Source organism: Drosophila ananassae, chromosome 2R, assembly GCF_017639315.1.
Source record: "Drosophila ananassae strain 14024-0371.13 chromosome 2R, ASM1763931v2, whole genome shotgun sequence".
In the NCBI taxonomy this organism is placed as follows: domain Eukaryota; kingdom Metazoa; phylum Arthropoda; class Insecta; order Diptera; family Drosophilidae; genus Drosophila; species Drosophila ananassae.
In genome coordinates this window covers 24,821,488-24,848,830 of record NC_057928.1, presented here as the reverse complement: position 1 = coordinate 24,848,830, position 27,343 = coordinate 24,821,488, and the positions used below count along the sequence as shown (strand labels likewise).

General features: G+C 46.4%; 4 protein-coding genes across 5 annotated transcripts in view; 3 read left to right on the top strand and 1 right to left on the bottom strand.

Annotated features, from left to right (window-relative positions):
- Positions 1 to 430: 430 nt before the first annotated feature.
- On the top strand, positions 431 to 3,155 carry LOC6507676 (GA-binding protein subunit beta-2). Of its 2 annotated transcripts, XM_014909916.3 has the most exons (9): positions 431 to 704; positions 762 to 1,115; positions 1,192 to 1,404; positions 1,534 to 1,554; positions 1,716 to 1,833; positions 1,891 to 2,243; positions 2,301 to 2,395; positions 2,460 to 2,529; positions 2,657 to 3,155. In XM_014909916.3, exons 1-9 carry the CDS (start codon positions 606 to 608, stop codon positions 3,092 to 3,094), a joined length of 1,761 nt encoding a protein of 586 aa, XP_014765402.1. In that variant the 5' UTR covers positions 431 to 605; the 3' UTR covers positions 3,095 to 3,155. The 2 variants fall into 2 exon arrangements, with proteins under 2 accessions (XP_014765402.1, XP_001956127.1); XM_001956091.4 differs by lacking the exon at positions 1,534 to 1,554.
- A 570-nt stretch (positions 3,156 to 3,725) lies between these two features.
- Positions 3,726 to 8,114, top strand: LOC6507677 (ATP-dependent RNA helicase DDX54). Its single transcript, XM_001956092.3, has 5 exons — positions 3,726 to 3,828; positions 3,891 to 5,192; positions 5,247 to 5,522; positions 5,584 to 6,515; positions 7,891 to 8,114. The coding sequence occupies exons 1-4, from the start codon at positions 3,826 to 3,828 to the stop codon at positions 6,481 to 6,483; spliced, it is 2,481 nt and encodes an 826-aa protein (XP_001956128.1). The 5' UTR covers positions 3,726 to 3,825; the 3' UTR covers positions 6,484 to 6,515; positions 7,891 to 8,114.
- A 2,781-nt stretch (positions 8,115 to 10,895) lies between these two features.
- Positions 10,896 to 27,343, top strand: part of LOC6507678 (phosphatidylinositol 4-kinase beta) — a 23,673-nt gene continuing 7,225 nt past the window's right edge. Inside the window, exons 1-2 of the mRNA XM_001956094.4 lie at positions 10,896 to 11,878; positions 22,309 to 23,641. Of these exons, the coding sequence (XP_001956130.1) occupies positions 22,569 to 23,641 (1,073 nt within the window). The 5' untranslated portion in view covers positions 10,896 to 11,878; positions 22,309 to 22,568. The remainder of the gene's footprint in view (positions 11,879 to 22,308; positions 23,642 to 27,343) is intronic.
- Positions 14,258 to 15,469, bottom strand: LOC6507379. Its single transcript, XM_014909706.3, has 2 exons — positions 15,149 to 15,469; positions 14,258 to 15,077 (listed from the first exon to the last, which is right to left on the bottom strand). Exons 1-2 carry the CDS (start codon positions 15,371 to 15,373, stop codon positions 14,850 to 14,852), a joined length of 453 nt encoding a protein of 150 aa, XP_014765192.1. The 5' UTR covers positions 15,374 to 15,469; the 3' UTR covers positions 14,258 to 14,849.

Below are 27,343 nucleotides of genomic sequence, written 5' to 3'. Positions count from 1 at the left end.
CAAATGGACGCAAGGATGCCCTCCTTGGACGATATTTTTGTTGAGTTTTTTTTTTTGTGAAAGAAACCAGATAAACCGATTGGAATAATTGACTTTTCGAAAACGTTTCGCCGAAACACATTTGTACAAAAAGGGCGAGCGTTGAGTATGATTAGAATGGAAATCGAAGGCCGTACTCGTTACTTAAACCGGAAACACTACCGTATACATTTAGCAGCCAAAATATGCTCCATATGCCAAATAAACAAACATATATATTTATCCAAACTAATGCTTTTTAATTTATTTTGAAAATTCTGAACTACAGCCGTTACCGCTGGTAGTATTTCAATACAAATGTAATAAAAATGTTAATTTTGAATTTTAACAGAGGCGGGACATTTAGTCTCTGTTAGTGGTATTTTGCAGTTTTTTTTTTGTAACGCCTTGAGGGATTTAGCGTGGCTTCGTATGCGACCACACTAATGTTGAGGATCATGGTAAATTAAGTTTGGAAACATAAACATTTAATTTATCGCGGAGCCTGGCTTGTTTTAACAAAAAAACCGACTGCAGTTATGCTTGCTGGGGATCCGACCTGCTGCTGAAAGTGTTCGCATACTACGATGCACAGTCTCAGCGGCGCCAGCAAAGTTGTGGCCACTCTCCGCGCGGACGGAAATGTGTATCCGATGGAGCACTCCAACCTGCTGCACTACGAAATAGTAAGTGGGCGACCTGAGCTCAATTCCGGACCTCACTAATCACGTATTGGCTTTCAGCGCACCGAAGGCGAGGTCCAACAGAAGAAGAACAACTTGCAAGGACCCGCCACGGGCGTGGACCTGGGCAAACAGCTTCTCCAGTACGCGAGGGACAACGATGTGAATGGCGTTAGGGGTGCGCTGTCGCACGGAGCGCCGTTCGCTTCCGACTGGCTGGGCATGTCGGCCCTGCACTTTGCGGCCATGAACAATCAAATGGAAATATGCGAGATTCTGCTGCAGGGCGGTATCAATGTCGAGTCCAAGACGAAGGTGGACCGGACCCCGTTGCACCTGGCCTGTTATTACGGCCACGAGCGGGTAGTCAGCCTGCTGTTAGCGTTGAAATGCAGTGTCAACCCGCGCGATATGGTGAGTATGGAATAATGTTTGGCGTCAGCCCTGCCACAGCTTATCTAACCCGCATGTTTCCTCTTGCCCCACCAAGCTCCGCATGACACCACTCCACTGGGCCGTGGAGAAGAGACACAAAAGCATTGTGCGCATGCTACTGAAGCATCATGCGGATGTCACTGTGGTCTCCAAGTTCGGCAAGACGCCAATCGGACTGGCCGTATACACCGAACAGGCGGATATTTTGGCGGAGCTGGAGTCAGCGCGGCAGGCGCAAGCCAACCGGAAGTACAAAGAAGAGTCGGAGGTGAGTACGAGAAGGTGGTTGACTTGGTGTGGAAACTTAGAGATAGTCACAGATTAGATCTTACGCCAACTCATTCAATAATTTACAATTTCTTGCTGCCGATGGCTTCTCTGCGCTTCGGAACTCCAGCGTCAGACGCATTCGAGCACAGTATGTACCATGGATCATTTTTCCTATTTCATTGAACCAAATTGCCCCGAAATCTATTATCCCAAAATGACTAACAATCCCCATGTTTGGGCTTTAAAACTCACATAACTATTAATTTTATTTAAAAAACATATTGACTAAAATAATTAATCTTTTCACAGAAAGAAACCAGCGATGCTGTTAACTCTATAATGGGAGAGACGGAGGTTAAAAAGCCACCGGACGACAAAGAAATGTCTGTGGAGGAACGAATGGACGTCCTGGAAACACTGCGGGGGAGTAAGTTGTCTTAAAATGCCTTAAATCCTTTAAAAGTAACCACTTTCATTTCATCAGACACCAATGTGCTGGGAAACTCTGCCCTAAACATGCTGAAAACTCATGGAATAGCTGATATGATGCAGGAAAACGATGGCGAAGCCTCCAAGGAAATGCTAAACACTGCCCTGCAAAACGGCCGCCAACTGGTCCTTTCCGAGGGCGGCCGCATGCTGCTGCACGAAACGAAGGCTGGCCTTGGTGTCGGCAACACGAAGCAATATGTTAACGGATCTGGAACGAGAAAGCCGGCCGGAATAGCTCTCCGTCCCAACGTTAATAACTCAACATCGCCTCAAAAAATTCGAATGAACGTGATCAAGCAAAAGGATGCCACGGCCGCTACCCCAGCGGGGGTTTCCAAAAACAAGGTACAGTTCTTCTAAGATTTCTTTATCCAAGGAATTTTATTGTATCCTTGCTTGCAGAATATACGCATAATCTCGTTGACTGATTTTAAAAAGCTCTGCGGGTCGGACAATCAGCCCAAGTCCCTGCAAAAAATACCCGCAACTCTGGCAAGGTATGTCTTCAAAAGATATTACAATCTGGATGTGTACTTATACCTTTATAATTCTCTATTTTAGCTCTGGAATGGTGCGTCAACTGCCCGACGGAACCAAACTGGTCAACATGCGGCATCTTCAGTCTCGACAGGTTTGTGGTGGCGTTGCAATGTCTCTCCTAGTTCTAAGATTATAGGTTGCTTTAAGTCCTCTTCCTAGTTAAGGTCACTCATATGTATGCAAGTGTTGAATCCAGTTGGTTTCTCGTGTATTTTCAGCTAAAGCTTCCATCCCTGCAAAGGACCCACGCTCAGGATGCCACGACTTCGGATGAAACCCTTAGTGAGTCACAGCCTGGTTCCAATCCCGCGAGTACGCTTCGTGGACAAGTGGGCACCGTGCAGACGATACAGCTGCGTCCACCGACGACGGGCACCGGCCAGGGGCCAGCGAACAACGGGGTGTCCGCCAGCAAAGGGATCGGTAGCGCGGGTAAACTGACGACTGGAAAAGCGCCAAACGTAATGCCACTGCTGACTTCCTCCGAAATTTGCCGCCAGCTCCACGAGCTTCGGCGTCAGAACGAGGAACTGCGGCGACGCCTCGACACACAGCAGCGGGAAAAGGAGGAAATGATGAGGCGCCTGGACCGCTTAGAACAACTGGTGCTTATCCGCGAGTCGGAGACCGAGGTGGAATATACGGAGGAGTTGTAATTAGAACTAAGATAGATTTGTACATAAATGTAGTCCGTAGTAGTACAGTGCTGACTTTGTTCGACTGCTTCCTCATTTTTGGCCTGCACACAGTTAAAACACCGGGAACACAGTTCAAGCTTAGGTTAAGCTAGATTATATGACTAATCATCTACATCTTACCGTTTAGTGCATTCGTTTATCGCCCACCGGAGGACGATTTCATATTTTATAAAAACAGAGCCGTATTAATATAAATATTTGCGATTTGTATACATATATGCATGTATTTTGAAAATCAAGATGCCGCATTCTTTTAGTGGCACTGCGATTCAAATGCAATCTGTTGACAAAGCTCTTTTGTGGCTACGGGTGCGAACGTTATTAATTATCTATCTTGTAAGCATTTGTTAGTCGTTCAGTAAGTTGGCATAATTTTTTAATAAATCATTAAAACAATATATAATTATATTTTGTAATGCGAAACATTTATTAAACAAATATGAATTTTTCCTATATTTATTTTTTATATACAGAAATTTTACTTTTTTACCTTAATTTTTATAAATTAAAATATATTTTAAAATTTTATAAGGCGGTTCTGTTAAACAAAAAATAATGACGCTATCTTGTTCCTGTAAATAACAGAGCTCTGTTAAGCACCGAGTTTGGCGGCTTCAACAATCAGCTGCTTATTGACGAGGTGGCAACGCCGCCGTAAATGCACGTGTAAACTTAAAGGCAAAACAAAAATGGTAAAGTTATAAAAGTAACCGATTAAATGGCCTGATTAATATACATTTTGTTACCCAAACAGGGCAAAAAGCAAGCCGATGAGATACCAGGGTTCCCTTCGCTGGACAATGATGGCGGAGGCAAACAAAACGACGATATTCTGAAGAGCAAAGCCAAGTCGAAGAAAAGCGGTGGCTTCCAGTCAATGGGACTCGGCTTTGAACTGATCAAGGGCATTACCAAGCGTGGCTACAAGGTGCCCACACCCATCCAGCGAAAAACTATACCACTAATCCTCGAGGGACGCGATGTGGTGGCCATGGCAAAGACGGGCTCTGGAAAGACGGCCTGTTTCCTGATTCCACTCTTTGAAAAGCTGCAGCGCCGTGAACCCACCAAGGGCGCCCGTGCCCTCATCCTCTCCCCCACCCGAGAATTGGCCGTGCAGACGTACAAGTTCATCAAGGAGCTGGGTCGCTTCATGGAGCTGAAGACTATCCTGGTGCTGGGTGGAGACTCCATGGACTCCCAGTTCTCCGCTATACACACGTGTCCCGACGTTATTGTGGCCACGCCTGGTCGATTCCTTCACCTGTGTGTGGAAATGGACCTGAAACTGAACTCCATCGAGTATGTGGTGTTTGACGAAGCCGATCGCCTCTTCGAAATGGGCTTCGGGGAGCAACTGAACGAGACCCTGCACCGCCTGCCCTCTACCCGTCAGATGGTCATGTTTTCTGCCACGCTGCCCAAGCTGCTAGTGGATTTCGCTCGTGCTGGACTCAATGATCCGGTGCTCATACGTCTGGATGTCGAGTCCAAGTTGCCAGATGCCCTGGCTCTCAAGTTCCTCTATTGCCGACCCGACGATCGCTACACTGCTCTGGTGGTCCTTCTGAAGTACGTTATTCCCCAGGAATCGCAGACCGTAGTGTTTGCCGGCACCCAACACCATGTGGAGTTGATCTCGTACATTCTCACCGGCGCGGGCATCTCAAACACTTCCGTTTACTCCAGCCTCGACCCAGCGGCGCGCAAAATCAACACGGCAAAGTTTGTCAGCAAAAAGGTATCCGTCCTCATAGTCACGGACGTAGCTGCTCGCGGTATCGACATTCCCAGCCTGGACTATGTGGTAAACCTTCACTTTCCGGGTAAACCGAAGCTCTTCGTGCATCGCGTGGGACGCTGTGCCCGCGCTGGTCGAACCGGTACCGCCTATTCCATTTTCTCCACCGACGACACCGCCCACCTGCTGGATCTGCATCTCTTCCTCAACCGTCCCTTCAATATCAACGACAGCACAGCCATGGGCACCATTCCACAGGATCTGCTGGAGGAGGAGCATCTAACCGTGACGGAGATCAAGAAGAGCCACCACATTGTAAGTCTTTAAGAGTCACACTTCGCATGTATTTAATCTGTCTCCCACTTGCAGGCTGGAGTTTTGCGGACGAGCGAGAACGCCTACAAGAAGTACCTGAGCTCCCGTCCCGTGGCCTCCACAGATGCCAATGCGCGGGTGAAAAAGATCAAGTTCTTTGCTCTGAAGCCCCTGGAGGATTTCTTCACAGCCGCTCCTGTGTTGGCCCAGGCGGCGGAGGTGAATGGCCAGACCCAGGAAACCCAGTCCGCTGTGGCAGCTGCCGAGCGCAAATTGCAGGAGGAGAAGCACGATATACTGGTCAAAATGCGAAATTTCCGACCAGGAGGGGTGAGGGTTTAAGATTCTCCAGCTTCCCAGAATCACTTTATGAGTTTAATCTCTTTTTCAGACTGTTTTCGAACTCAACACCACACAAAAGTCCACACAGTTTCTGGTGATGAAGGAGAAGCGCTCCCAGCATGCCGAGGTGATTGAAAAGTTCCGACAGCAGCGGGCCGAGGAGGACGACGATGAAGCCAAAAAGGAAGCCGAGGCCCAGCAGCCCAGCTCAGACCGAATGCCCACCGCAGACGAAGAGGCCATCAGCAGTACCTTTAACAAAGTGGTGGCGCCCAAGAAGCGCCAGAACATGGACGCTTTGTACAAAGAAAAGCCGAAGAAACGGAAGCGACAGGTCAACACCAAGGACACGGAGCACTATATACCCTACCAGTCGGCGGACAAGCACACGGAGGACGGACTGGCCATCAACACGTTCGAGCGGCAGGCGCAGAACGCCGAGTTCTCAGTGGTCGACCGGAATGCGGCGGAAGTGAAGCACAAGCCCGGTCTGAAGAAGTGGGACCGCATCAAGAAGAAAATGGTCTCCGTACAGGACCCGAGGGCCAACAAGATCCGCACCGAGTCCGGTGCCTGGATACCCGCCTCCTTCAAAACGGGCCGCTACACCGAATGGAAGGAGAAGTCCAAGATCGAGGACCAGCTGCAGCGGGAGAACGCTGGCAGCGACGACGACAACTTCAAGCCGCTGAGCCATGCCCAGCGCTATCCTGTGAGTCGCCATGCTCGCCACAATGTGAAGCTGGAGCTCAAGAAGCGACTGAGTGGCAACGACAAGGAGATGCGCCGGCCAGAGCAGATCGTCAAGTCGCGCATGCGTCTGGAGTTCATCAAGAAGCGCAACGAGGACAATGCCGAGCGAAAGGCCGAGAACAGGAAGCGCAGCATGCGGAAGAATCAGCGACCGAAGGGCCAGTCCTCTGGCGGTGGATCGAGGAAGCGGAAGTGACCAGAGAAGCGACAAAGTGCCTGCCAAATCCGGTAAGAGTTCGGGGCCAATTAGTGTGGCGGTAATTGGTGGTGGCTTAGGCTAAGCTATGGCAGCAGTACACGAACAACCCCAGGACGCATTCCATTTTAATTAACTTGGCCCAGTCTTCAGTCTTTTTTTTTTTTTGGGTTACGTGACAGCCACATAAGCTGGGTGTTATTACCTCGAGGTGGCTGGAGGGCAGCTCAAAAGGTGTGTCGTGAGTGAGGTCGGGAGTTCGAACAAAGCATTTCGATTCGATCCCTCATCTGTCAAGCGAAGCCATTAGCGCGATTTTTGTTTTCGAAAGTCTCTTCCGTTCCGCCAGCAGCCGACTTGACGGACAAATGCGAGGCCCAGGCCTCCGGATTCGGGTTTTTTTTGTTGGCTTCAATTAATGAAGTGCCGGGAATAAGCGGGAAATGGAATTTATACACATATGTATGTTTTTTTTTGTTGAGGCCCTTGAACACGCACGTGTCCTCCCCCTGAAGTGAAAGTGGCTTCGGGCGGAGCCCATGTTTATATACTCTTTTAATTGGTTTTTGAAAAAGTAAACAAGTTTTAAGGATGTTAGTATTAAGGACTTCCGTTCGACATACAGTAAGATATAGTATCTAGCCTTGAAATTCTTTAATTCCGATCTTTAGAACCAGATTCCTTTGAAACATTTCATTTCTTTGCAAGTTCTACCTCCAAAATAGTAAGGGAAGTGTATCAATCTCTCAGTTAAAGTTAATGTACCCTCCGGTAGGGCATTAAACAAGTCAAAAGTCAGACGACCCGCTAAATAGTTGGCTTGTCCAGGGCAAATAGGAAGCCGGAGTGAAAACTAATACCTTTTCATCCCCTGCTGGTGGCCTCCTTTTGAACATGACCTAAATAGGAAAGGCAACAGGACAATGAGGCTGACCTACGTGCGTACCAAGGGGGATGTGTCACGGGGTGTGTTTACCACGTGCAGGCCGGCTCAGGGGTACCTTTTTCGAGCACACGCACCAAGGCCGCACCCCGCCACCGATGACACGCATATCCTGTGCGTGGGCTAAGCAAACAGTAAGGAATCCGCACCCCGTGACGCGACCCTTGTTCGGCTGGGTCTGCTGCGTGCCCACACCTAGATAATCCATCTCTTTCAGAGTTCCTTTGCCGATCCTCGGCCACCACCGTGACTGCATTATCCATCAATTGGTAGCCGTAGCCGTAGCCCTAGCCCGCAGAATGTCACGTAATTGAATGTTATTTGATGTCCATCGATCGGACAGGAGGGCAGGATAAGATAATACACCCCAAGTTCCCTCATATCGCTTTCTAAATCAACTCTTTGTTTACTTTATGCCTGCTGCTTGCTGCCATTGAAGTGCATCTCCCCTATTTCATCCGCAGGGATCGTCGAGTGGCCCGGACTTCTGCTGTGTGCCCCGTGAAGAGGAGAGTATTCTGATTAATCGCCGACGCCGACGCCGCCTCCCCATCCCACCCCGAATGAGACACTCAAAATATTTGTTCAGGAGGAGTGGCACTGCGCCCGAGGGGTTCGTTCCGATCCCCATTTGCTCTTTAGGATTTCGGAAAGTGTTTTGATAAAAATACACGATGAAATGTGTGAAGTACGACATCTTTGAAATGCGGTTGGGGTGGCACTGGCACACACACTCCACTGGAGATGGCGGGCCATAAACAAATTTTAATTCCGAATTGGAACACAAAGAGGAAGCTAAGGAAACTTGCTCCCCCCAGCAAGCTAAAAATATTCGGATGGAATCCAGTGTCCATATGGTCCCCATCTTGGACCGTGGGATTCCCCCAACGGACCACTTTACACCCGATGCATTCCGCCGCTGTCTTTTAAGCCGTTGCATTTGGGTCGTCCCTGGAAGAACACCCATTCGGTTAACTGCTTCTGCCACTTCATTTTCGCAGAGTTCGTCGAGGGGTGCCCCAAAATAGATCCATGATTTCGTTCTGGTTGGGACATGTGTCTGACAATGATTCCAGGAACTTGTTCTTGGACTACTCGAATTATGGTAAAAAGATACTAGATCTAGTCGAGTTTGTTGTGATTGAGATAGCGCAGATGAGTTCTTCACCCGATAAGTGCATTTCTCTTTCGTTTGGAACCTTTTCAGCCACTTGAGCAGCTGCTGGTGCCGGCATCCGTTGGATACTGTATCTCGGATGCTGAATTGCTAACGCTCTTGACCTGTCATAGATGCGGGTCCGTGAGGCATGAGGCAATCTATGGCGCACATGTTTACAATCAGAAATCATTTGTTCGCCGCGAAACGCCTCGGAATGTGTTAAATCTTCCATGCTGCTCTCCTTCTCCGGAGATACTTTATGCCGTAATATACACAATTCCCATTTCCATTCCCATTCAGGCCCAGGCCCAGGCACTTGGCATTCCGTGCTCAACTTTGCGATCGATTTGAAACGGAAATTCCAGTAGGAAATATTTCTTAAGTTCTATTAATAAGACTTATCAAGGGAAGCTATTCAGTACTTATTTAAATATATGTACATTTAGTCTGTATCAGATCTGGAGGAAGTAGTTTTTAGAAGAAGCCAGTCTCAGTTTTATTTGAAATGACATGCAAAACCCCCTTTTTCAAAGCTAATTATTTTGCATTCACGATCCGCATTTTCCACTAATGACATCATTTCGAACCTCAACTTTGGCGCCGCCGGCCACGCTCTATATTGAGGGAAGAGCCCAAAGTTAAGTCTACATCTCACTTGAGCTCCGGATTTCAAAGCTATTTTTCATTTCGTGGGAAACATTAGAGCGCCCCGAGCAAGTCATCTGCAATCAACTTAATCAGCTCCCGGCGGCTCCCCCCCAAAAAAATAGTGGATGTGTGAACTAGGGAATTATGGAAAATCTATAATCCAAAACTAAAATATTTTCCATCTTCGAGGCATGGAGAATTTAATTTCATTCGACTTGACTGACTTCAGATGCAAGATGTGAGATGCGAGATGCGAGATGCGAGGAGAGCGATGTGTGAGTGGCTCATCCATTAAGCCGAGTGTCTGCAGTGACTGCAACCCCTAGCGACTGTTATTTAGTTCTTGAGGGGGGATGGATGGGATGGTGTGGGCTTCCACATCCAGATGACAGACATCTTGTGTACGGACGCTGATATCCGAGGCAAAGGCAATCCAGTCAATCAAATAAATGAGGCGGACACTCGGCCCCGGGTTGGGGGCTAAGAAGGGTATAGATGAGGAGTGTCCAATCGCAGCGGCATGCAGCACAATTTACATCGACAGCCAGGGAGATACCCACTCACTTGTGGCGACCAATTTACAGATTGTTGAACTCACGCAACGTCCAGCTGCTATGTTGCTCCGAAGGGTCTAATCTACGCCTCAAGATCTCTCAATCTTGTCTCTGGTGTGTGTTTTGTGTGCATGCCGGGCATGGGCATGGGCATGGCTTTTTGTTTGCGTTCTCTAATTTGGGCCGCTCTGACAATTGCACAATTTACTGAAGAATGCGTCTAAGCGTCACTTAAAAACGCATTATTCAATTTATGTGCCCGGTCGCCCATCCATCCATCCACCAGATGCAAACACCGACTTGAGATCGAAACAGTGCCAGTGCTCTTATGGTGGAAGATATATTGGATTGGTAGTGAAAGCGATGAAAAGCTCTTACATTTTCCACTTTTGGGGTGCTATTCTGGGGAAACTTTTATTAATTGTTCCGCAATTGGGGAGAAATATATAACAAAGATAGTCTCTTATTGCTTTTATCTTCTTTCCAGAACAATTAAATATCTACAAACTGGCTCTTAATGTTTTTTTGAGGGTTGAGAGTCCAAAGATGGAAAAATATATATAAATGCTTAAAAGGAAATCATTAAAAATATAATATATGTAACTTTGAAACTATTTAAAGTTAAAAAAAGTGATGGTTTATGTTGATTAATGATTTATACTCTTTTATTTGTAAAAAATAACGAAAAATTATTGTTCTTAACTACTAAAATATGCAACTTATATAGGATTTGAACATATTTTTTCAAAAATTCAGTTTAAAAAGGGATTTTTTTCAAATTAGTTGCTTAGTGCAACCGTTTCAGTTTCATTAAAAAGCGTTAGTACATTTCTGTCAAATCGAAACGGTATAACCGGTTCGCAATATTAAAAAGTTTTAATCAAAAGTGAACTAAAAACTGTATTAGGATATCGAAAATACAATATAGGACAAGCAAAAAGATATCAGTTAAGAAAAAAAACCGGGTTTTTAACCAATTAAACTGAACCACGGGCAAGGTACAGTTGCGTGCAAGCGAGAGGTATTATTTCCCTCCCGCTCACAACAGTAGAGGGACCAAGCAAAAAATACCAGAAAATACAATTGCATAGAAAAATTCCCTTGGCCAAAAATCAGTTTGGTATAAATGGTCACACTGAGTAAAATAGTCGACTGCGTTGGACGTGTCGACGCTAGATCGCGTAATTTGTTTTCGTTGTGGGAGTACAAGAAGTCCGATTTCCCCTTTATGACCAATTGCCAGTGCCGCGGCATTATTAAACCACGCGAGTGATTGCAACGCCGGAGTCACCCAGCACCATCAACAGCAGCCGAGTGCCTGCCCAAATTCAATTCCCGTGTATACACACTGCATGGGCGCGTCTCTTTTTTGTTCCTTGGTGTTGTTGCTCGTGTGTACTGTGGTGTGCGTGTGTGTGTTACCGACGTCGTACTGTCTCGTCTCTGTCGTGCAAAAAAAATCCAAAAATAAAGGAGATACGCGCGTAAATCTACAACACAACTTATTTCAAAAATTAATTGGCTAGAAAAAGATTGGCTGGCAAATAGACGGCCAAAGGCTGGCCAAATATTGAAACAAGTGTCGCCTCGGCGAATTGTGATTTCTCGTCGGGCGAATTTTCGCACGCACACACACACACATACATTCATCAGATTTGCGCGTCAGTGTGTGTGTGAGAGTGGAATGCACTGGTAGTAGTGCGCGGTGACTGTAGTTGTAGTTGCAATAGTGGCAGTGGCAGTGCTTGTGCAACAACAAAATTCAATTGTTTATTGCTGGGTAGCAGCATTAAGCCCAAACGAATAGCGAGCGGAAAGAGGAAAGCGGAAAGCGAAAAGCAACAATACGATGCAGCTCGTTAAGGTGGTGGCATAGTGTCACTAGTGGCGCCTCCATATTCCTCACCTGCCATTACACAGGTAGTCTCTCTGTGTGAATCGCGACGATAATAATAGGAATAATAGGAATCTCTGTTTGTGATTCCGACTTCTGATTTCCAAGTGAAAGTACAAGCGGATACCTCCTCATACCTCATCTCTAATCATCAGTTAATTGCGGAATTGGATTACTTTTTCCCAAGGACTCTCAAGGTATGTCTTGTAGCTCTGAAATAGAGCTCTCCGAATCTAAATTTCTATATATAGTATCTCTATAAACTATATACATTATTCATTAATTTCCTAGTGCGTGATAAGGGAATTAATCACCATTCTGTTGCTTCTGTTTTTGTTTTTTATTGTTTTTGTTTTTTGCTTTTTGCTTCTCGCTTTTGTCGTCCCAGCCAGATACGGCTGGGAATCCGCCCTTGTTTTGTTCCTCTTCTCGACTCTCGATTCTCTTGTTTACCCGGTCTGTTGGTCTTCCTTCCTTCCTTCCGCTCCGCTCTGCTCTGTTCGGTTCGGTTCCCTTCCGTTCGGTTCCTATCTAGAGGTCTGGGCTCCTCCTCCTCGTTGCACTTTGGATTCAAGCATTTAATTGTGTTCCAAAGATTAGTACATATTTTTAAATAAATTATTAGCAAATAGGTTCTAAAAATAAATATTTCTCATTTTATTTATATATTTTTGTTCATTTATTTATTTTTGGCACATTTGAACATTTTTTTGTCATTGAATTAAGAATATTTTATGAATGTTGGGTTTTTTATTTAATTTATGTAATTTAACACATTTTTTAAAGTTGACTATTGTAGTGCTATGACTATGACTATCATAGTGCTTAGCTTATCTTAAAAAAAAAACCTTTTAATCGGTCTTTTTTTAGTAATACTTTTTAAAACTGACCTCAACTCAATGTTTTCAATGTTTTCAAAGAAATTTTAAATATAGTTTTTAAATTTGTTTCTAAATTTAATTAATTAGCTAACTTTTATGAGTTTTTCTTCCCAATTAGTAAATATTTGTATTTTATAAACAAAAATAAGTCAATTTTTTTCGAAAACAGTCGTTTTTTTTACTTTAAAGTGCTCTAAAATATGAAAAACTCAAAATTTTGAGAATAGCTTTCTATGTAATCTAGAAAAATCTATTTTGTAGTGATTTCTTTTTAAATTTTGGATTTAACTGTATTACCCCCTTGATGAAAATTGTTTTAAGATAATTTAGGCACTGTTTTATGTTCTCAGTTGGTATTTTTATTTCTTAAAACATTTACCAAAATTATAAAAGCAAAAAAATGTTTTAAATATATATATTTTTGGAGCTATTTAGTTTTCCTTTATCGTACTAGCCTAGCCATTAATAGAAAAAAAGGCACTGACATTGCCAATAAAGAGTCATCCTCGAAATGCAAATAGAAACACGGAAGTGTGGCATTTAGAAGTGTTTAGTTTTTTTATTCCCCAAGTTGGCACTCTCCTCTCCTGTGGCCTCCTAGTTCGTTGACATTGGAGGAGAAGGAGGTGCTGAGTGGGCTCTCCTTGGGTCCAACTAGAGTCCACCCATCGATAAGCCCGTAAGACCAAGCTTGGGCGATTGCGTAAATCGGTTGCATTTGAATCCAAGGCAAGCCGAGAGTCGATGAACTCCCCGCCAGAAATAGCTGGTAATCCAGTGCCAGTGCGAAAAAAAAGAGTAAAAAACAGAGAAACAGAAACAGAAACCAAAACCAAAGTGTAAACAAGCGATGGAAACAAAGACTCAGTGGACAGTAGACAGTGGCAACTGTTGTTCTGCCGCTGAGCTGGGCTTGACTCCGATTCGGTTTGTCTTCAAAAAGGTGTTTTGGAATTCCTAGGCGGCAGCTTAGATAACTTCTCTCGCTCCACTCGGATTGAAAGCGTTTTTAAATAAAAATATCATAAAAAAAAGGGGGAGCAGTCAGCGGGACAGGGCAATTAAATAGTAATTACTCTTTCGAGCGGCGATAACTATGACATAAGCAGCGGGAGAGCTGCAACAGCAGGGGCTGTCAGGTAGACTCACTAGACTAGCTCGGGTCTACCTGGCCTGTGCCTGCCTGCCTTGCAGGTTGCGTCGTTTTCCTCGGCAGACGTTGCCAAATAGTTGGCTTTTGTAGTTTCAGTTGCGAGTTAGTTAGTTAGTTAACCGCACTGCCTCTGAAGAGCTCTCTTCACTCGTCATCCGAAACGGGAAATCAACCAGTTTCCGATCACTCCAATAATGGTCAGCTTGAGCTCCAAACTGAGCTCCGACTGGAACTGGAATCTGTTGCTATTTTTAAGAGCCAGCCAGGCAGCCACCACTTGCCATCGTGGCTGGGCTCTCTGCTCTCTTTGTGGTTTGTGTGGCAAGCGGAAATTAAAATTGATAATTATTTTATTGACAAACAGAAAGTGACTTGTTGGGGCGAAGAGTTCGATAAGGGAGCGGGATATCTCTTGGCAGTTCTTGGCAGCAAACATTCAGGGAATCTATAGCCATTACCTCTAATCACTATTATTTAGAATCTGGCCATTAAACTTTCTGGGAATCCCCAAAGTGCAGAAAAAAAACAAAGCAAGGTCGTACTTCTCTGAAATGCCAACTCCACTGCCCAAAAAAGTCTCGTTTTAAGTGCGAAAGATGACGTCATTAATGCCTAAAAAGCCAAAACAAACAATTTTGAGCACTTTTTGTAAAAAATAGACCAAAAAAAAGGTTAAAAACCAGTCCAGGGCAGGGAGGAACACAACCGGAAGTAGCTACTCTTCGGGGGGAAGAGCGAGGGAGTGAGTGCCCCCCCTGGACGGAATGCAAAAATAAAAAAAAAGTGAAAGTCTTGACGGTGACAGAGTGCTTGTTGGCAGATTCATTCAGAGAGTGGCCGGCCGGCCCACGCACCAGTTATGCAAGACAGTAGAGTTCAGGTGGCGCTGTTCAAAATCGGTTATGACCCCCAGTGACCCGCCCCCTCGAGCTGGAAGACTAAGCAGGGTTCTGTGACACGACCTGGGGCGGCTCACATTACCAGCTAATTACTGACCAGTCTAGTCCAGAGGGGGAACAAGAAAGAGAACTGGGCAGTGGGCAGTGGGCAGTGGGCACTACTAGTCACTGGTTACTGGTTCTTAAGTGTGTCTCTGGGTATTGAGGTCTTCCAGCTCCACACCACACCTCACACCTACTTCCCCTGCCCTGACTTCCCCTCTTTCGTGTCTTTGTCTTTTTTTGTGGACTTGGGCTTGGGCTTGGGCCGCTTTCTGCGCCTCTGGACCGGCACTGGACGCTTGTCGTAGATGGGTCGTCGCACCTGGACCGATCCCCGGCCGGTCTGGCCCTGCCGACTGCGCCGGAGCAGACGCCTGGCCCGATCCTGCTTGTCCTGGCGCGCCATCCGAGCCATGACTCGCTGGAGGAGGAGGAGGAGGAGGTCTGGTGAGTCGCTAGGGAGCTAGGAAGGTAGAAGGATGAGAAACTTACTGCTGGCGTGAAACTCTGCTTCTGGGCGGTGGTCAGGGCATCCCAGTAGGGAGGAGCCTCCTGGAGCAGTCGGCGCATCCCGTAGCGCCTGAAGACGTTGTGCTTGAGGTGGCGCAGGAAGTTGAGGTACGGCAGGGGGGCCACCAGGTAGGGCCTGCCCACCACATGCCGTCTCCGGAGCACGGTGCGTGGGCTCATGGGCCGCGGACGACGAGTCGGTGTCATCGGCTTTCCAATCAGAGGCAGAGTCCCAGAAGTGATCTCATTACCCAGACCCAGCTGGGAGCAAGTGTTTCTGATGAGTGGGGGGCTCAAGGCTGCTTCGATCGGATGGCTTGGCGCTCGGAGAGAGTGACAGAGAGAGATCTGTGACAGACAGAAGCTCGGCTTGGCACCCGTATATAGACCGATTATCGGGCCACTCCGCCCACCAATTCTTGGCGGAGTGAGCTCGGAATGGGGCTACTGATAAGTCATCCGTCCGGCCAAAGTCCGTGGCACCTTCGGCTGCAGTTCATTTCCGTTCTGGAGTCTAGTCTGGGGGCGATGGCCAAAAGGGGATTATTAATCACCACTTTGATTGAACTTTCCATCAGGCACTATGGCTTTAATTACTCTTTATTTTGGATGATTTTTTGGTGAAAATTTTTAAAGAAATATCTACGGACTGGGGACTGACGGAGGAATCGAGTGGAACGATGGAGCGTTGGAGCTTTTCCCGCCCGCCTTCAGTCGAGTTGTGTAACTCGACTTTCCCTCTGGGGCTCCGAGAGGCTTTCCCTCCCGGCTCTGTCCGCTCCTTAATGCAACTTCGAGTTAATGTTGTGTGACAACGGCGCTCATAATGGATTGGACTTGCAGGCAGTTCCCCAGCTCGCCCCTCTGGGGACTAGACTTGGGTGGTGGTGGGAAAAAAAAAAAAAAATCTCCAAGACTGACCCCAGTGTGGGCCAAGGCAAGTGCCTGCCCCCGCCCCAGACCAGCTTTGCTTTGCAATTAGAGAGTTTAATTAACTGAATTGGGAGACAAGGCAGTTAGCACAGAGACTCGAAGAGCAGGCTGCAGGGGAGAGGAGTGGCAAGAGAGCTAGATAGTCAGAGATTAGATAATTGGTGGATGCAAGATGCAAGATACTAGATAGTAGATATTAGATATTAGATACTAGGTATTAGGTATTAGATAGTAGATAGTAGATAGTAGATAGTAGATAGTAGATAGTAGATAGTAGATAGTAGATAGTAGATAGTAGATAGTAGATAGTAGATAGTAGATACTAGATATGCTAGATACTAGGGTATACTAGATACTATATATATACAAGGTATTAGATATTAGATTTCAGATATTAGATACTAGAAAATACTACTAGATACTAGATATTAGATACAGAAATATTCAATATTCAGACATTAGATGCAAAATAATAGTTACTAGATACTATAAACTAGATATGAGATATGAGGTAGTAGATATGAGATACTAGATACTATATACATATACATAAGATGCAAGATGGTAGATACTAAATTTTAGATATTAGATAAAAATAGCACCCACTAGATACCCACTGATATTAGAAACTAGATATTAGATACTAGATATTGAGATACTAGATATTAGGGATAGATATTAGATAGTAGATAGTGGATAGTAGATATGAGATACTAGACTAGATGGCTGGACCGGGTATACTAGATACTAGATACTATATGGATACTAGTCATTAGATATCAGATTTAAGATGAAAGATATTAGATACTAGATATTAGATGTGAGATACAAGATATTAGAGATACTAGATATTAGATACCAGTTGTTAGATATAAGATAGTAGATATTAGCTGCCAGATAATAGATACTGTATGTTAGATATTAGATAGTAATAGGCCCCATCTAGAACCTATTTCAAAGAGGAGATGCTAGTCCCAACACCTCAGCTCTGCCTGATGGCCTCCTGCCTTGACCACAGCTATGAGTTTCTAGATATTAGATAGAAATATCACCCATCTTAAACCCTGTGACTAGAAGTACTCTCCCTTCTCCCTTAAAGAGCTCCCTATTTTGGAACCCCCTATCTCCCATAGCTCCCATAGCTCTGCCTGAGATGGCCTGCCTTGACCAGAGAGCTCTGAGTTTCGGTTCTGATCGCATTTATTTTTGAAAAGTTACTCGACCAGCTGGAAGGTGGCAGCGGCAGCGGCGGCTAGAGCGCGTGTGTGTGTCTGATTGGGATGACCTTGATAGCGCCGCCGTCCGTCCGTTCGAACAAAGTAAAGTAAGCTTGTTTGTGGCGAATATCTTGGCGGAGAGGCGATCTGAAGCTGAAAAGTATCTGCGCCTCTAACTGCGTATCTTTGTATCTGTGGCTGAGACTGCTAGCAGTTTGCGGTTTATTAACCGCACATCATCATCATCATCCAACAGCAGCGGCAGCAGCGGAATGTGAAACTCTAGATTCGTATTCGTTATTGCACTCGAGCGTAATCTCCGTAACGGCTGTGTCTCTACTGCGGTCTGGCTCCAAACACGGCCAGAGTTGAGAGCCTTCTGGCACTCTACTGGCTGGCTCTGCTTATTGGCTGCATTAATGCCATTACTGCCACTACTGCCACTACTGCCACTACTGCCACTACTGCCTCTAATGCCGTACCGCACTATAAACTCGGACTTTTCATTCGAAGGCGAAACTTGCGGAACTGCCTCGCCTCTTAGCTTTGACTTTCTTTCCCCAAACCGTACATGGCTTTCGGCGGGAATGCTGTGCTCCCAACTGCCTCCAGGTGGTGGCATCTACGGGGCGATAGGCGATGGTCGCGTGCCGCTTGCCTCTTAAACCCAAAGTTGCAAAAAAACAAGACTTGCAAAAAAATCATACTTACAAAAAGCAAACTTGTTTAAAACAGACTTGTAACAAAGAGGGCCCCCCCTACAAGGCTTGAATCACATCAGGGAGGTTTTATAACAAATACTTACCAAAAAATAATATAATTTTGATTAAAATATACGAATTTTTATGGATAAATTTCCCTCAAGAACAAAAACGTTTTTGTTCAGACTTTTAAAAAGGAATCTTGTAAAAGCAAGGAGCAGACTTCGAAAAAAAAGGAGGGACTTTACGAATTTTAAGTAATAGATATTAAAATTTTATAAACAAATTAATTTTATAAAAATATTAGATAAAGATCGAGCTCTTTAAGATTTTTCCATTGAAAATAAAAAAATATTCATTATTTTTAGTTCCTGGTAAACTTAAAAAAAACAAATCAGAATTAATAAATTTTTAGCTCTTTTCATTGAAAATTAAGAAATCTCTAAAGGACTCTTAGTCCCTGATAAAAAGCAAACTTAACAAAAGCAGACTTGTGAAGAGCCATAATAATTATTATACTAATTATAATTAGAATTAGAAAAACTACAAGGCTATATTATATTCCAAGAGCAAAAATGTTATATTTCTGACACTATTTCAGAATTCAATTGAAAATAAATAAAAATTCATTACTTTTAGTCCCCGATATTTTGAGCCAAACATGAAGAGCAGACTTTTGAAAAAGCAAAAACCTTAAAAAGCAAGAGACCTAGTTTAAAACGTAGCTTAGAGACCCCAATCTCGGCTCTTTTGTCGATTTCCGAGTGCGGATGGCGATTGTGGCTGCGAATTAGCATTTTTTTAAGCAAAAAGCAGACAAGCGGCTTCAATCGAAGGCGACCTTCGCCATGAGAAAGTGTTTGCAGCTCCAAGGGGGCAGTCTGGGGTCTGGGGTCTGGGCACTGAGGTCTGAGGGGCGGCCTGCTACACTTTACAGTTTACAGATTACGGATTACGGACTACGGATTACAGTTAGTTATTCAACACGAAGCACGAACCAAACAAACTGTTGCGTCTCGCATATTTTTCTTTTATTTTTATTTGGAAATGCTAATTAGCCTGGCAACACAATCGCTGAAAGGCCAGCGATAATATCAGCGCTGAAATCCAACAAACTTTTGAAAAAAAAAAAACTCTTGAAAACTTACACGCAGGAGGTTGTGCGAGTATTTCACTTTTTCACTTTGGACTTTTCATTCAGAAGTCTGTATACGCTCTTTACGCTTTGAAATAAGCACGAAAGCATGTTCTTTTGATTTTTTTTTTCTTTTTTGCATATATTTTACATTCATATTCCCCGGCAGCAGAGCCTCACAGCTTCAGCTTCAGCCTCCCGGGCCACGCCCTGCGCCTGCGCCTCAGCATCTCCCAAAACATGGAATTTTAGATTAAAACGAGAGGCTCCGAGCTCCGAGCTCTGTATCAGCCATTGCTCCATTGCTCTATTGCTCCATGGGGGATAGGAGGCTTTCCGGATGCTGACTCAAGGCGTAAATAGTCCAGCAATTAAAGAAATCCATTGGGGGGAGTCTAGATTGAAGAAGTCCAGGGTAAGAGACTGCCTGCCTGCCTGCCGAAATCATCTTGAACTCAAAACGCAACTTTAACTGCCTCTGCCACTGCCTCTGCAACTCAAAGACGAGTTATGTAGAACATGAAATAATAATTGCATCTTTTGTGCCACTGCTACTGCTTCTACTGCAGGCAAGAGGAGGCAGGGTAGAGTGCCCCACGACTTGGAGCATGAAATTGCTAAAAACGACCGCCTTGAGGAATGCCTCCCAGCAGCTGCCCCCTCCGACTTGTGTTCTAATTCCATACGCTGCCATGGAGGCCAAATAATGCTGAGAATGCGACCCACAACTTGCAGCTGCACCAATTGAAAGCTACATATTTTTTTGCAGCTAATTAAAGAGCTCCTCACTCTCGGCAAGATCTCGAACTCGGGAAACAGTTCGTTGACAGTTGACTCTGGCGAGGAATACTCTTTCCAGTTCCGATATCTCCAGTGAGCCAGCGATGTTTGTTAAACGAAAACATGGAGGAGATTGCAAGCTGCAGAGCTATGGAGCTATAGAGCTATGGAGCCAAAAGCTGAAATCGCACAGCTGCCAGTGAGTTGCGCCATAGCTCCATAGCTCCACCGCTTGCAGCTGCTCGAGTCACACACTATTTGATATAAGTATTCTCTTGCATATTACACACACTCTGGTATGATTTGAACCTCTAGGCCAGCTCTGGCAGCCACCTGATGACTTCATTAGCCAGATTCCATCTTTGGAAGAGGACTTCTGGTCCAAAAAAAGCCTTCACAATGGCAGGAAGCTATCAGCTATTGGCCTTTAATGACTTCCCTGGCCCACTCTCCGGCAAAAAAGCAAATATTTATTGGCCTTTTGGGTGAACCGAACCAGTTTAGCTCGAATGCAAGACCAAGACTCACTTCCGGAATGGAAATTCAAACTTAATATTTCAGTTTCAGTTTTGTGGCAGAGTGCGCTTTTCCTCCAATCTCTATAGTTGTTAAGGAAAAACTCGTTTCTCTCTGGGATGGGCTCTGGGAGCTGTGATTGATTGGCGGACAGGGTTTATGGCTTTGTCTGGCTCTTCTTAGAGACGAAAATCTTGGCAAGAGCAGAGTCTTGGATACAAATGCCAGGCATTCTCGCTTTAATTGTCATTGAACTCTCGGTGACTTCTCCGGTCTCAGTTGACTCAAGTTCAGGCTGGGCTTGTAATAAAAGTCACATTCCGAGATTGTTTTTGGGGCCAGCACTTGGGCAGGGGTACTAGAGTCACTACTAGTGCCACTACCACTACCACTACCAGTTCCAGTTCCAGTACAGTGGAGCGTGGAATACCCTCGAAGGCCGTTTGTACGGCAGAACAATTGTCGGATAGTGGAATTGTGCAATAAACCCGCAAAAGTCAAAGCAAGGGGCAAGTGAATAACCAGTTTTTGGTTTGAAAATTTATCGAAATATTCGGCCAGCAAGTTAGTCACTCGCTCTACTCAGTTAATCAACCTGATCGCAGGTCCTGATACTTTAGTCTCTAAGGAGCAGGAGGTTTCCCACACTCGGTGGTTGTGAAATCTGATCGGTTAGAGTCGGATTACGGATTACGGAGGGCACTTGAGAGAGGAGGGTCCTTAACGGAGGCGAGTCATCTCTTAAAGACTGCCCGGAATTTAAGAGAGGACCGGGCCGGGGCAGGGTGGAAGATTATGGTATTTTTAGTGCCGCCCGCATTCTTTTGCTCGCTCTGCCAGCCGGCCAGCGGTTATACAACTTTAATTATTACAGAGCACTCCGGGCAGGGCCAGCTTGCCCCCAAAAATCAGCTATCGTTCATCGGCCCGTCCCCGAAACGAAAGAATGTTCTCGTCAGCCGCTGGGAGTGTCTGTTTCTGGCTATTTTGCACGTGTTTTGGGGCTACTACTGGGGAGGAGAGCAGGAGGAGCAGAGGATTCATGTCCAAGAAGGCCAAAATTAAAGAAAATTATAGAAATTATAAAAATATAAAATAGTATATGCCTTGGAGGGAAAATCACAGTTCCTTGGTGTGTCATGGCCAATAAAAGAGTACTCTGTCATGAGGTGGCTGAGGAGGTGACTCACTTGCCTTGCCGGCCTGTCTTTGAAAATAATTAGCAGCGAACTGGGGAGGAGGGAGGAGGAGGGCTGTGGGCAGAATCATAATCGGGGTCAGCTCATGAAATTCGAATGAAAGGATATATGAGGGCATTGATAAGCAAAAGGATGCCACGGATCTCGAGAGAAGCAGGCAGCCAGCCAGCTAGCCATCCAAGTTGCCACTTTCCCACGTTCTAGTTTCCGGCAGAGGAAACTATGAGGGAAAATGGGTCAAGGCAGGGCCCCCAAAGTAGCACCTGTTTGGTTGGACTCGAAACTTTTTAAGGTCGCGAGTGCAATGCCCCTGGGAACTAGTCGGCTAGTCTTTCTCTCTCTTGGAACGAAAGTCTCTTTGTTTTTCTTAAAGACTGAGGCATTATATTGAGTTTTTATTTATTTTCCGCTGCTGACGACACTCGAGTGGGTACTATGTGCTCTGAAAGTGACGATTTGTGGGTGTTAGAACTGGCCAAGGACGCGGATGTCCGCAGGTTGGAAGGGGAGAGAAACTGAACATTGTTTGAGGAACAAATCGAGAAAATATTCCACCCCAGACCCAGTTCCAGTCCCACTCCCAGTCCCACTCCCAAGTCCCCTTTCTATTCAATTGATTGAAAATTACTAATTGACACCAATTTTGTTTATCTTCCCCCAGAAATATCCAACACACTCTGTGTTCTGTCACGGCGATATGAGGTCTACACGCTCCGTGGAACTGAACGGAGGTGACCGCACGGAGAGCTGAGTGGAGGAGGGCCCAGTGCATGACTCAACTGGCCAAGAATAAACACTTTCGATGGAACACAAAAGCAATTCCCAGGTTGTGCCACAGATAACTGCGTCCATAGCCATCTAAGCCATCCCATCCCAGCCACAGAAGAGTTCCAGCATCTCCAGCAACTTCCAACTTGTACCATGAACTCCGTCATATCTGCATTTAAGGGCAAGAAGAGCAGCGCCGCCAGCTCTAGTCCGGCGAACGGAGCGGCCAACGGAGCTGCCCCCGTGGAGGGCAAACAGAGCAGCCAGGCCGCCGGCGGGCTCAGCATCAGCATCAGCAGCGGAGTGGCCAAGAAGAAGCCGGTGGCCCAGAGCAGTGGCTATCAGTACTACCGGCACATCCGGGAGATCGATGCCAAGTTCTTTCCCTCGGTAGTGGTGGTGGCGGCGGCGGAGGAGCAGGCAGTGGCTACTCCGGCTATCCTCCCCGCCGGCGTGGATGTCGTGGACCACTGTGTTCCGGCCACGGTTCGCCTCTCCAGCCCCCCGGAGTCACTGTCCGACTTCAACATGAACGGCAAGGCGGTGGGAGTGGCCACCGCGGGTGGCAGCGACAATGCCAACCTGGAGACGAGCGACACCTGGATCTGCCCACCACCATCAGCAGCAGCGGACGACGAGGATCTCTCCGAGCACTCGACGGCCGCCTGCACCAGCACCAGTAGTTCCAGCGAGCACAGCAACAGCACCGTGGTGCACAGTCCCACGGTGGCCACCTCGGCAGCGGCGGCGGCCAGCCATCCCAGTCCCAGCCTCAGCCTGCACAGCACCTCGTCCGCCACCTGCGACTCCTCCTCGCTGGCCATCACCTGCGAGCCGCACTCCAACTCCACCACCACCCTCTCCTCCCTGGGCTCGGAAGGAGGCAACAGCACCAGCAATAGCAATGGGAATGGGAATGGAAACTATATACCCGCCTTCCTAATGGCCGCTCCGGTGACACTGCCCATTGGCGGACAGATGCCCACCGCGACGGCGACGGCCACCACCAGCTCCGCGGCCAGCACGCCCAAGCACACCCGCTACTCCAAGCCGCGGCTCAGCCTGAGCCGGGGATTCAACCAATCGATGCCCTCGGTGCACGGGCGGCTCAACCTCAGCGTGGCGCAGCCGGGCGAGGGAGGAGCAGCTGCCGCCGGGCCGGGCAGTGGCGGGAATCCGCCCAAACGCATCTCGACACACCAAAGAAACCTGAGTCTGGACTTTAGGTGAGTTATCTAGCTAATAGTGATCTGTTTCTGGAGGGGATTGGGCTGTAGATCGACTTAATGTCAGTCTGACTGACCCTCCTCGGGAGTATCCTTTTGGGAGTGGAGTGCAACGACTCCAATTAGCCAAGAATCGGTGTGCCGGATCACTTTGCCGGTAAAATGCAAAGCGGAAGAGTGACGCCGCACTGGCACGGCACGCAAGGCAAGCCATTGGCACAACGGCGCCTGGCGAGTAATGACCCACCTCCGGTGGCTTCCAGGGGAGCCACCAGAACGGCGTCAGAACATCAATTGGCATGCAGGTTGCCACTAGACCCTCTCTAGAGTCTAGATTCCGACACGCAGGCGCGTCAGTCGCCACTCCTGGCCCTGAATGCCAATTGCTGGCTTAGTCTGGTCTGTCTGGTCCCATGTCCTTGCAGCAAGAATAGCAACCGCTTTTTGTGCAACATTTCATCAGCTTGTATTGGAACTTTTGGAACTATTTAGGTCGCTCTAGAGGCCGCACACGAGGGAGGAGGAGGAGCACATGGGCAGAATGTAAATAATCCCTGGAATAATGCATATATGCACTTGACTCGCATAGCGGATGCAGTGGCAGTAGCAGGGGGTGGCAGAGTGGCAAGCGGATGTAGAGGAGCAGATTTCACGAAAAGAAATCAACAATGTGTGCCGAGCTCTCTTTTTTTTCAGCCATTTTTCCTCCATTGTAGTGGAATATATGCAGAAAATAAACAAGTCAACAGCCATGCCCCAACCCAAGAATACATACATATATGCATGTGGCAGACACACACACACTGGCCTCTACCGAAGCAGCTGGAGCAACTGAATATGCAACATTGCAGTTCCAGTTGCTGACAACCAGAGGCGGCCTCTCTTCTCCTTCTAGACATCGGCATTCCGGAGCAGTCTTCTGGCAATCAAGCTAATTGGAGATCTCTGCCTTCGGGGTGGTTTTCTGCCAACTGCCACCACTGGTGGCTGCTCATTCATCTGAACTCTATCGATTGGAATGCAAAAAGGGTGCTCTGCCAGTAATAAATACCAGCACATTAGTATAATTGACCATCAGGAGAGAGAGGCGACACACGTGCCTGCCCTGACCCGCCAAACCACGGCCTGCCAATCCCGGCATCCATTCTCGGCATCCAGATGGCCAGAAAAACACACTCTTGTGTGTATCTGCCTGTGTCTGCCTGGCTGGTGGCGCTGTGCAGATGACGTGCCACACCCTGTCCTGGTTGTGTGCGTGCGCCGGTTGGAACAGGGCGGTTGGAGAAAGGAGTATGGAGTTGGGAGTTGGGAGTGTGGTGGCATGGCGGTTGGGAAGGTCTAACCCACCCTGTCGCACCTTGTCGTAGGCAGTCCACCCGCCACCCATTACCTGCCACCTGCCTGGGGCAACATTGTCGCTTCGCCTTTGTGGCTGCAGCTCAGCTCTCTCCACCCCCGCTAATCCCTAATTTCGTTAGCTTTGGGCTTCCTTCTGTGGCAACTTCCCCCGCGAAGGCAGTGGCGTGTAAAGCCAAAAAACGCAAAAACACAGCAATGCCACGCATGTATTACTTTTGCGAAACAATTAGGATATTGGATATTTTTTATGATACTTTTATGGGGAAAAGTGTAGAAGATTTTGGCATTGGGAGTATAAATAGAGCTACCAGGTTGGGGGCTATGTTTTTAGGAACTATATGGTATGCTACTCTATAACTATGGAGGTATTAAGTGAGTTCAAAGGAGGTATAGCACTAAGAACACATAAAATTAGTACTTTATTTGTTTGAAATATTAGGAAAAATGTTAATAATAACTATAATACAAAATATAGAACTAGGAATACCTCTTAGAGGGATCCTATAAGCACTAAATTGAAGCCATTGAAACCCAAGAGCAAGATTTAAGGAAGTATTGAACTAAATTTGGATTCAAATTAAGACTTTATTTGCCTAAAAACTATACTTTATGAAGATTAAAAGTAGGAATAACTAGCATAGGAATCAAATAAGCAAGCTAGCTAGTATAAAACTAGAAATAATCAAAATTAGGACTTTGTTTCTTAAATATTATGAAATGTTTGAAGGATGTTTTAACCCTAAAATAAAGCTATAAATAGTAAAGACGCAGGAATAACTATTATTTGAATCTGATTGGCACATCGGAGCACAATCGGAGCTGAACATTATGGATGATTTAAGAAAATATTCCGCAATATTTTTTAAACCCAACCACAAGTCTAAAGAAAGTATAGAACTAGGAAGACCAATTATAGAAAACTTATTAGCACTAAATTGCAAGTATAGTATAAAAATCCTCTTAAAAACCATTTCTCCATACTTTTCCAGACAAAAGAAAAAGTGAAAAGAAAGTTAGAATAGCAATAACTAAGCCGAGAACCTTATTTGTTTAAAATCCCCTCGTAATATCCTGGCTACGCCGCTGTCCTCAATTCCTTGTTCCTTCAAACGATAAACTTTTCTTCGTCAGTTCTCCGATTGCGGATTTTCCCCCAAAGCTCCTCACACTCCCACTCCCATTTCCATTCCCACTTCCACTCGCACTTCCTATTCCGAAAGTTCAAAGGCACTTGATGATGTGGAAGAAGTTGTGGGGGATGTGGCAGCTACCAACTACCAACTACCCGGAGCAAATACTACTGCTCTTTGTTAATCCCTGGCCGCAGAAAGGAAAGGAAAGCTGGAAGATCCAGATGTAGATGCAATTGCCACCCAAGCAGGCGCGGAAAACTGGGCTATTGATGACACTTAGTGGCAGTGGAGGAGTGATGAATGGACAGAGTGGTGGCCTGGTCAACAAACTTTGCGACAGGCATTCAGCAGCTCCTGATTATCCATTCCGGGGGAGCGGCCTCCCCGAGTCATTGAACTTTGCCTGCCTGCCTGCCGGACTACTTAGTAGGTAGTTGGCGAAATGCAGAATAGAGAGATTTTGGTGAAAAAGCCCTAGAGGGCTCCCCAACCTACCACAGATAGTCAGTCACTCGGTTAGATGGCCTTCAACGGGTGCGTTTTCAGGTGTAATTACGTAAAGCGCGATACGTGAGGGGCTGCCAAGCGATGGCCATAATAATAATAGGCGGGCAGGGCCAGTCAACAGCCAACACCCAAGCCCCATCCCCATACCCATCCCCCAACGCCATCTCTAAAGCAAATTAATGCAAATGCGTATATAATTGACACAACGAGACAACTAATGGCGAGTGGAATGCCTGGAATGTGCACGCCCGCCGGTGCAACAGCTCCTCCTCCTCCTTGGCCTGCAATCTGGGCAGAGCCAGAGCCACAGCCAGAGCCCAGCTTGGGCAGAAGGGAGCAAACACACCTGCATGCCAAATGAGCTGTCCGGAATGTTGTTGGCACGACACTTGCCATTCAATCGATCAGAGCTGGATGATGGGGAGCTGGGTAGCTGGGGGAGCTGTAGGGTGCTCGGGAGGAGCACTCCCAGCCACAAAACACTGCTCGAGATAGTGCCCGACATGACCACTATATCGGGAACATCATCGCGAATCACCCAGTTTGATTTCCTGCACATCCCTGATAAGCCACTGGCAGCTGTTTCCGTAGAGAGATTATTGAACTCGCTATTAATATACACTGAAAAAAAAAGACTATAGGCTCTAGAGGGTTAAGGGTTTAGGGTTTAATTTTAGAGATATAAATAAGACTTGAACCTATA

Bases quoted from the DNA above. Each gene is read 5' to 3' on its own strand.
- LOC6507676 (XM_014909916.3), top strand. From the start codon at position 606: ATGCACAGTCTCAGCGGCGCCAGCAAAGTTGTGGCCACTCTCCGCGCG. The intron at 705-761 runs GTAAGTGGGCGA...ATTGGCTTTCAG, and splicing joins ACCTGCTGCACTACGAAATA to CGCACCGAAGGCGAGGTCCA. The intron at 1,116-1,191 runs GTGAGTATGGAA...TGCCCCACCAAG, and splicing joins GTGTCAACCCGCGCGATATG to CTCCGCATGACACCACTCCA.
- LOC6507677 (XM_001956092.3), top strand. The intron at 5,193-5,246 runs GTAAGTCTTTAA...TCCCACTTGCAG, and splicing joins TCAAGAAGAGCCACCACATT to GCTGGAGTTTTGCGGACGAG. The intron at 5,523-5,583 runs GTGAGGGTTTAA...TCTCTTTTTCAG, and splicing joins GAAATTTCCGACCAGGAGGG to ACTGTTTTCGAACTCAACAC.
- LOC6507379 (XM_014909706.3), bottom strand. From the start codon at position 15,373: ATGACACCGACTCGTCGTCCGCGGCCCATGAGCCCACGCACCGTGCTC. The intron at 15,078-15,148 runs GTAAGTTTCTCA...CTCCTCCTCCAG, and splicing joins AGCAGAGTTTCACGCCAGCA to CGAGTCATGGCTCGGATGGC.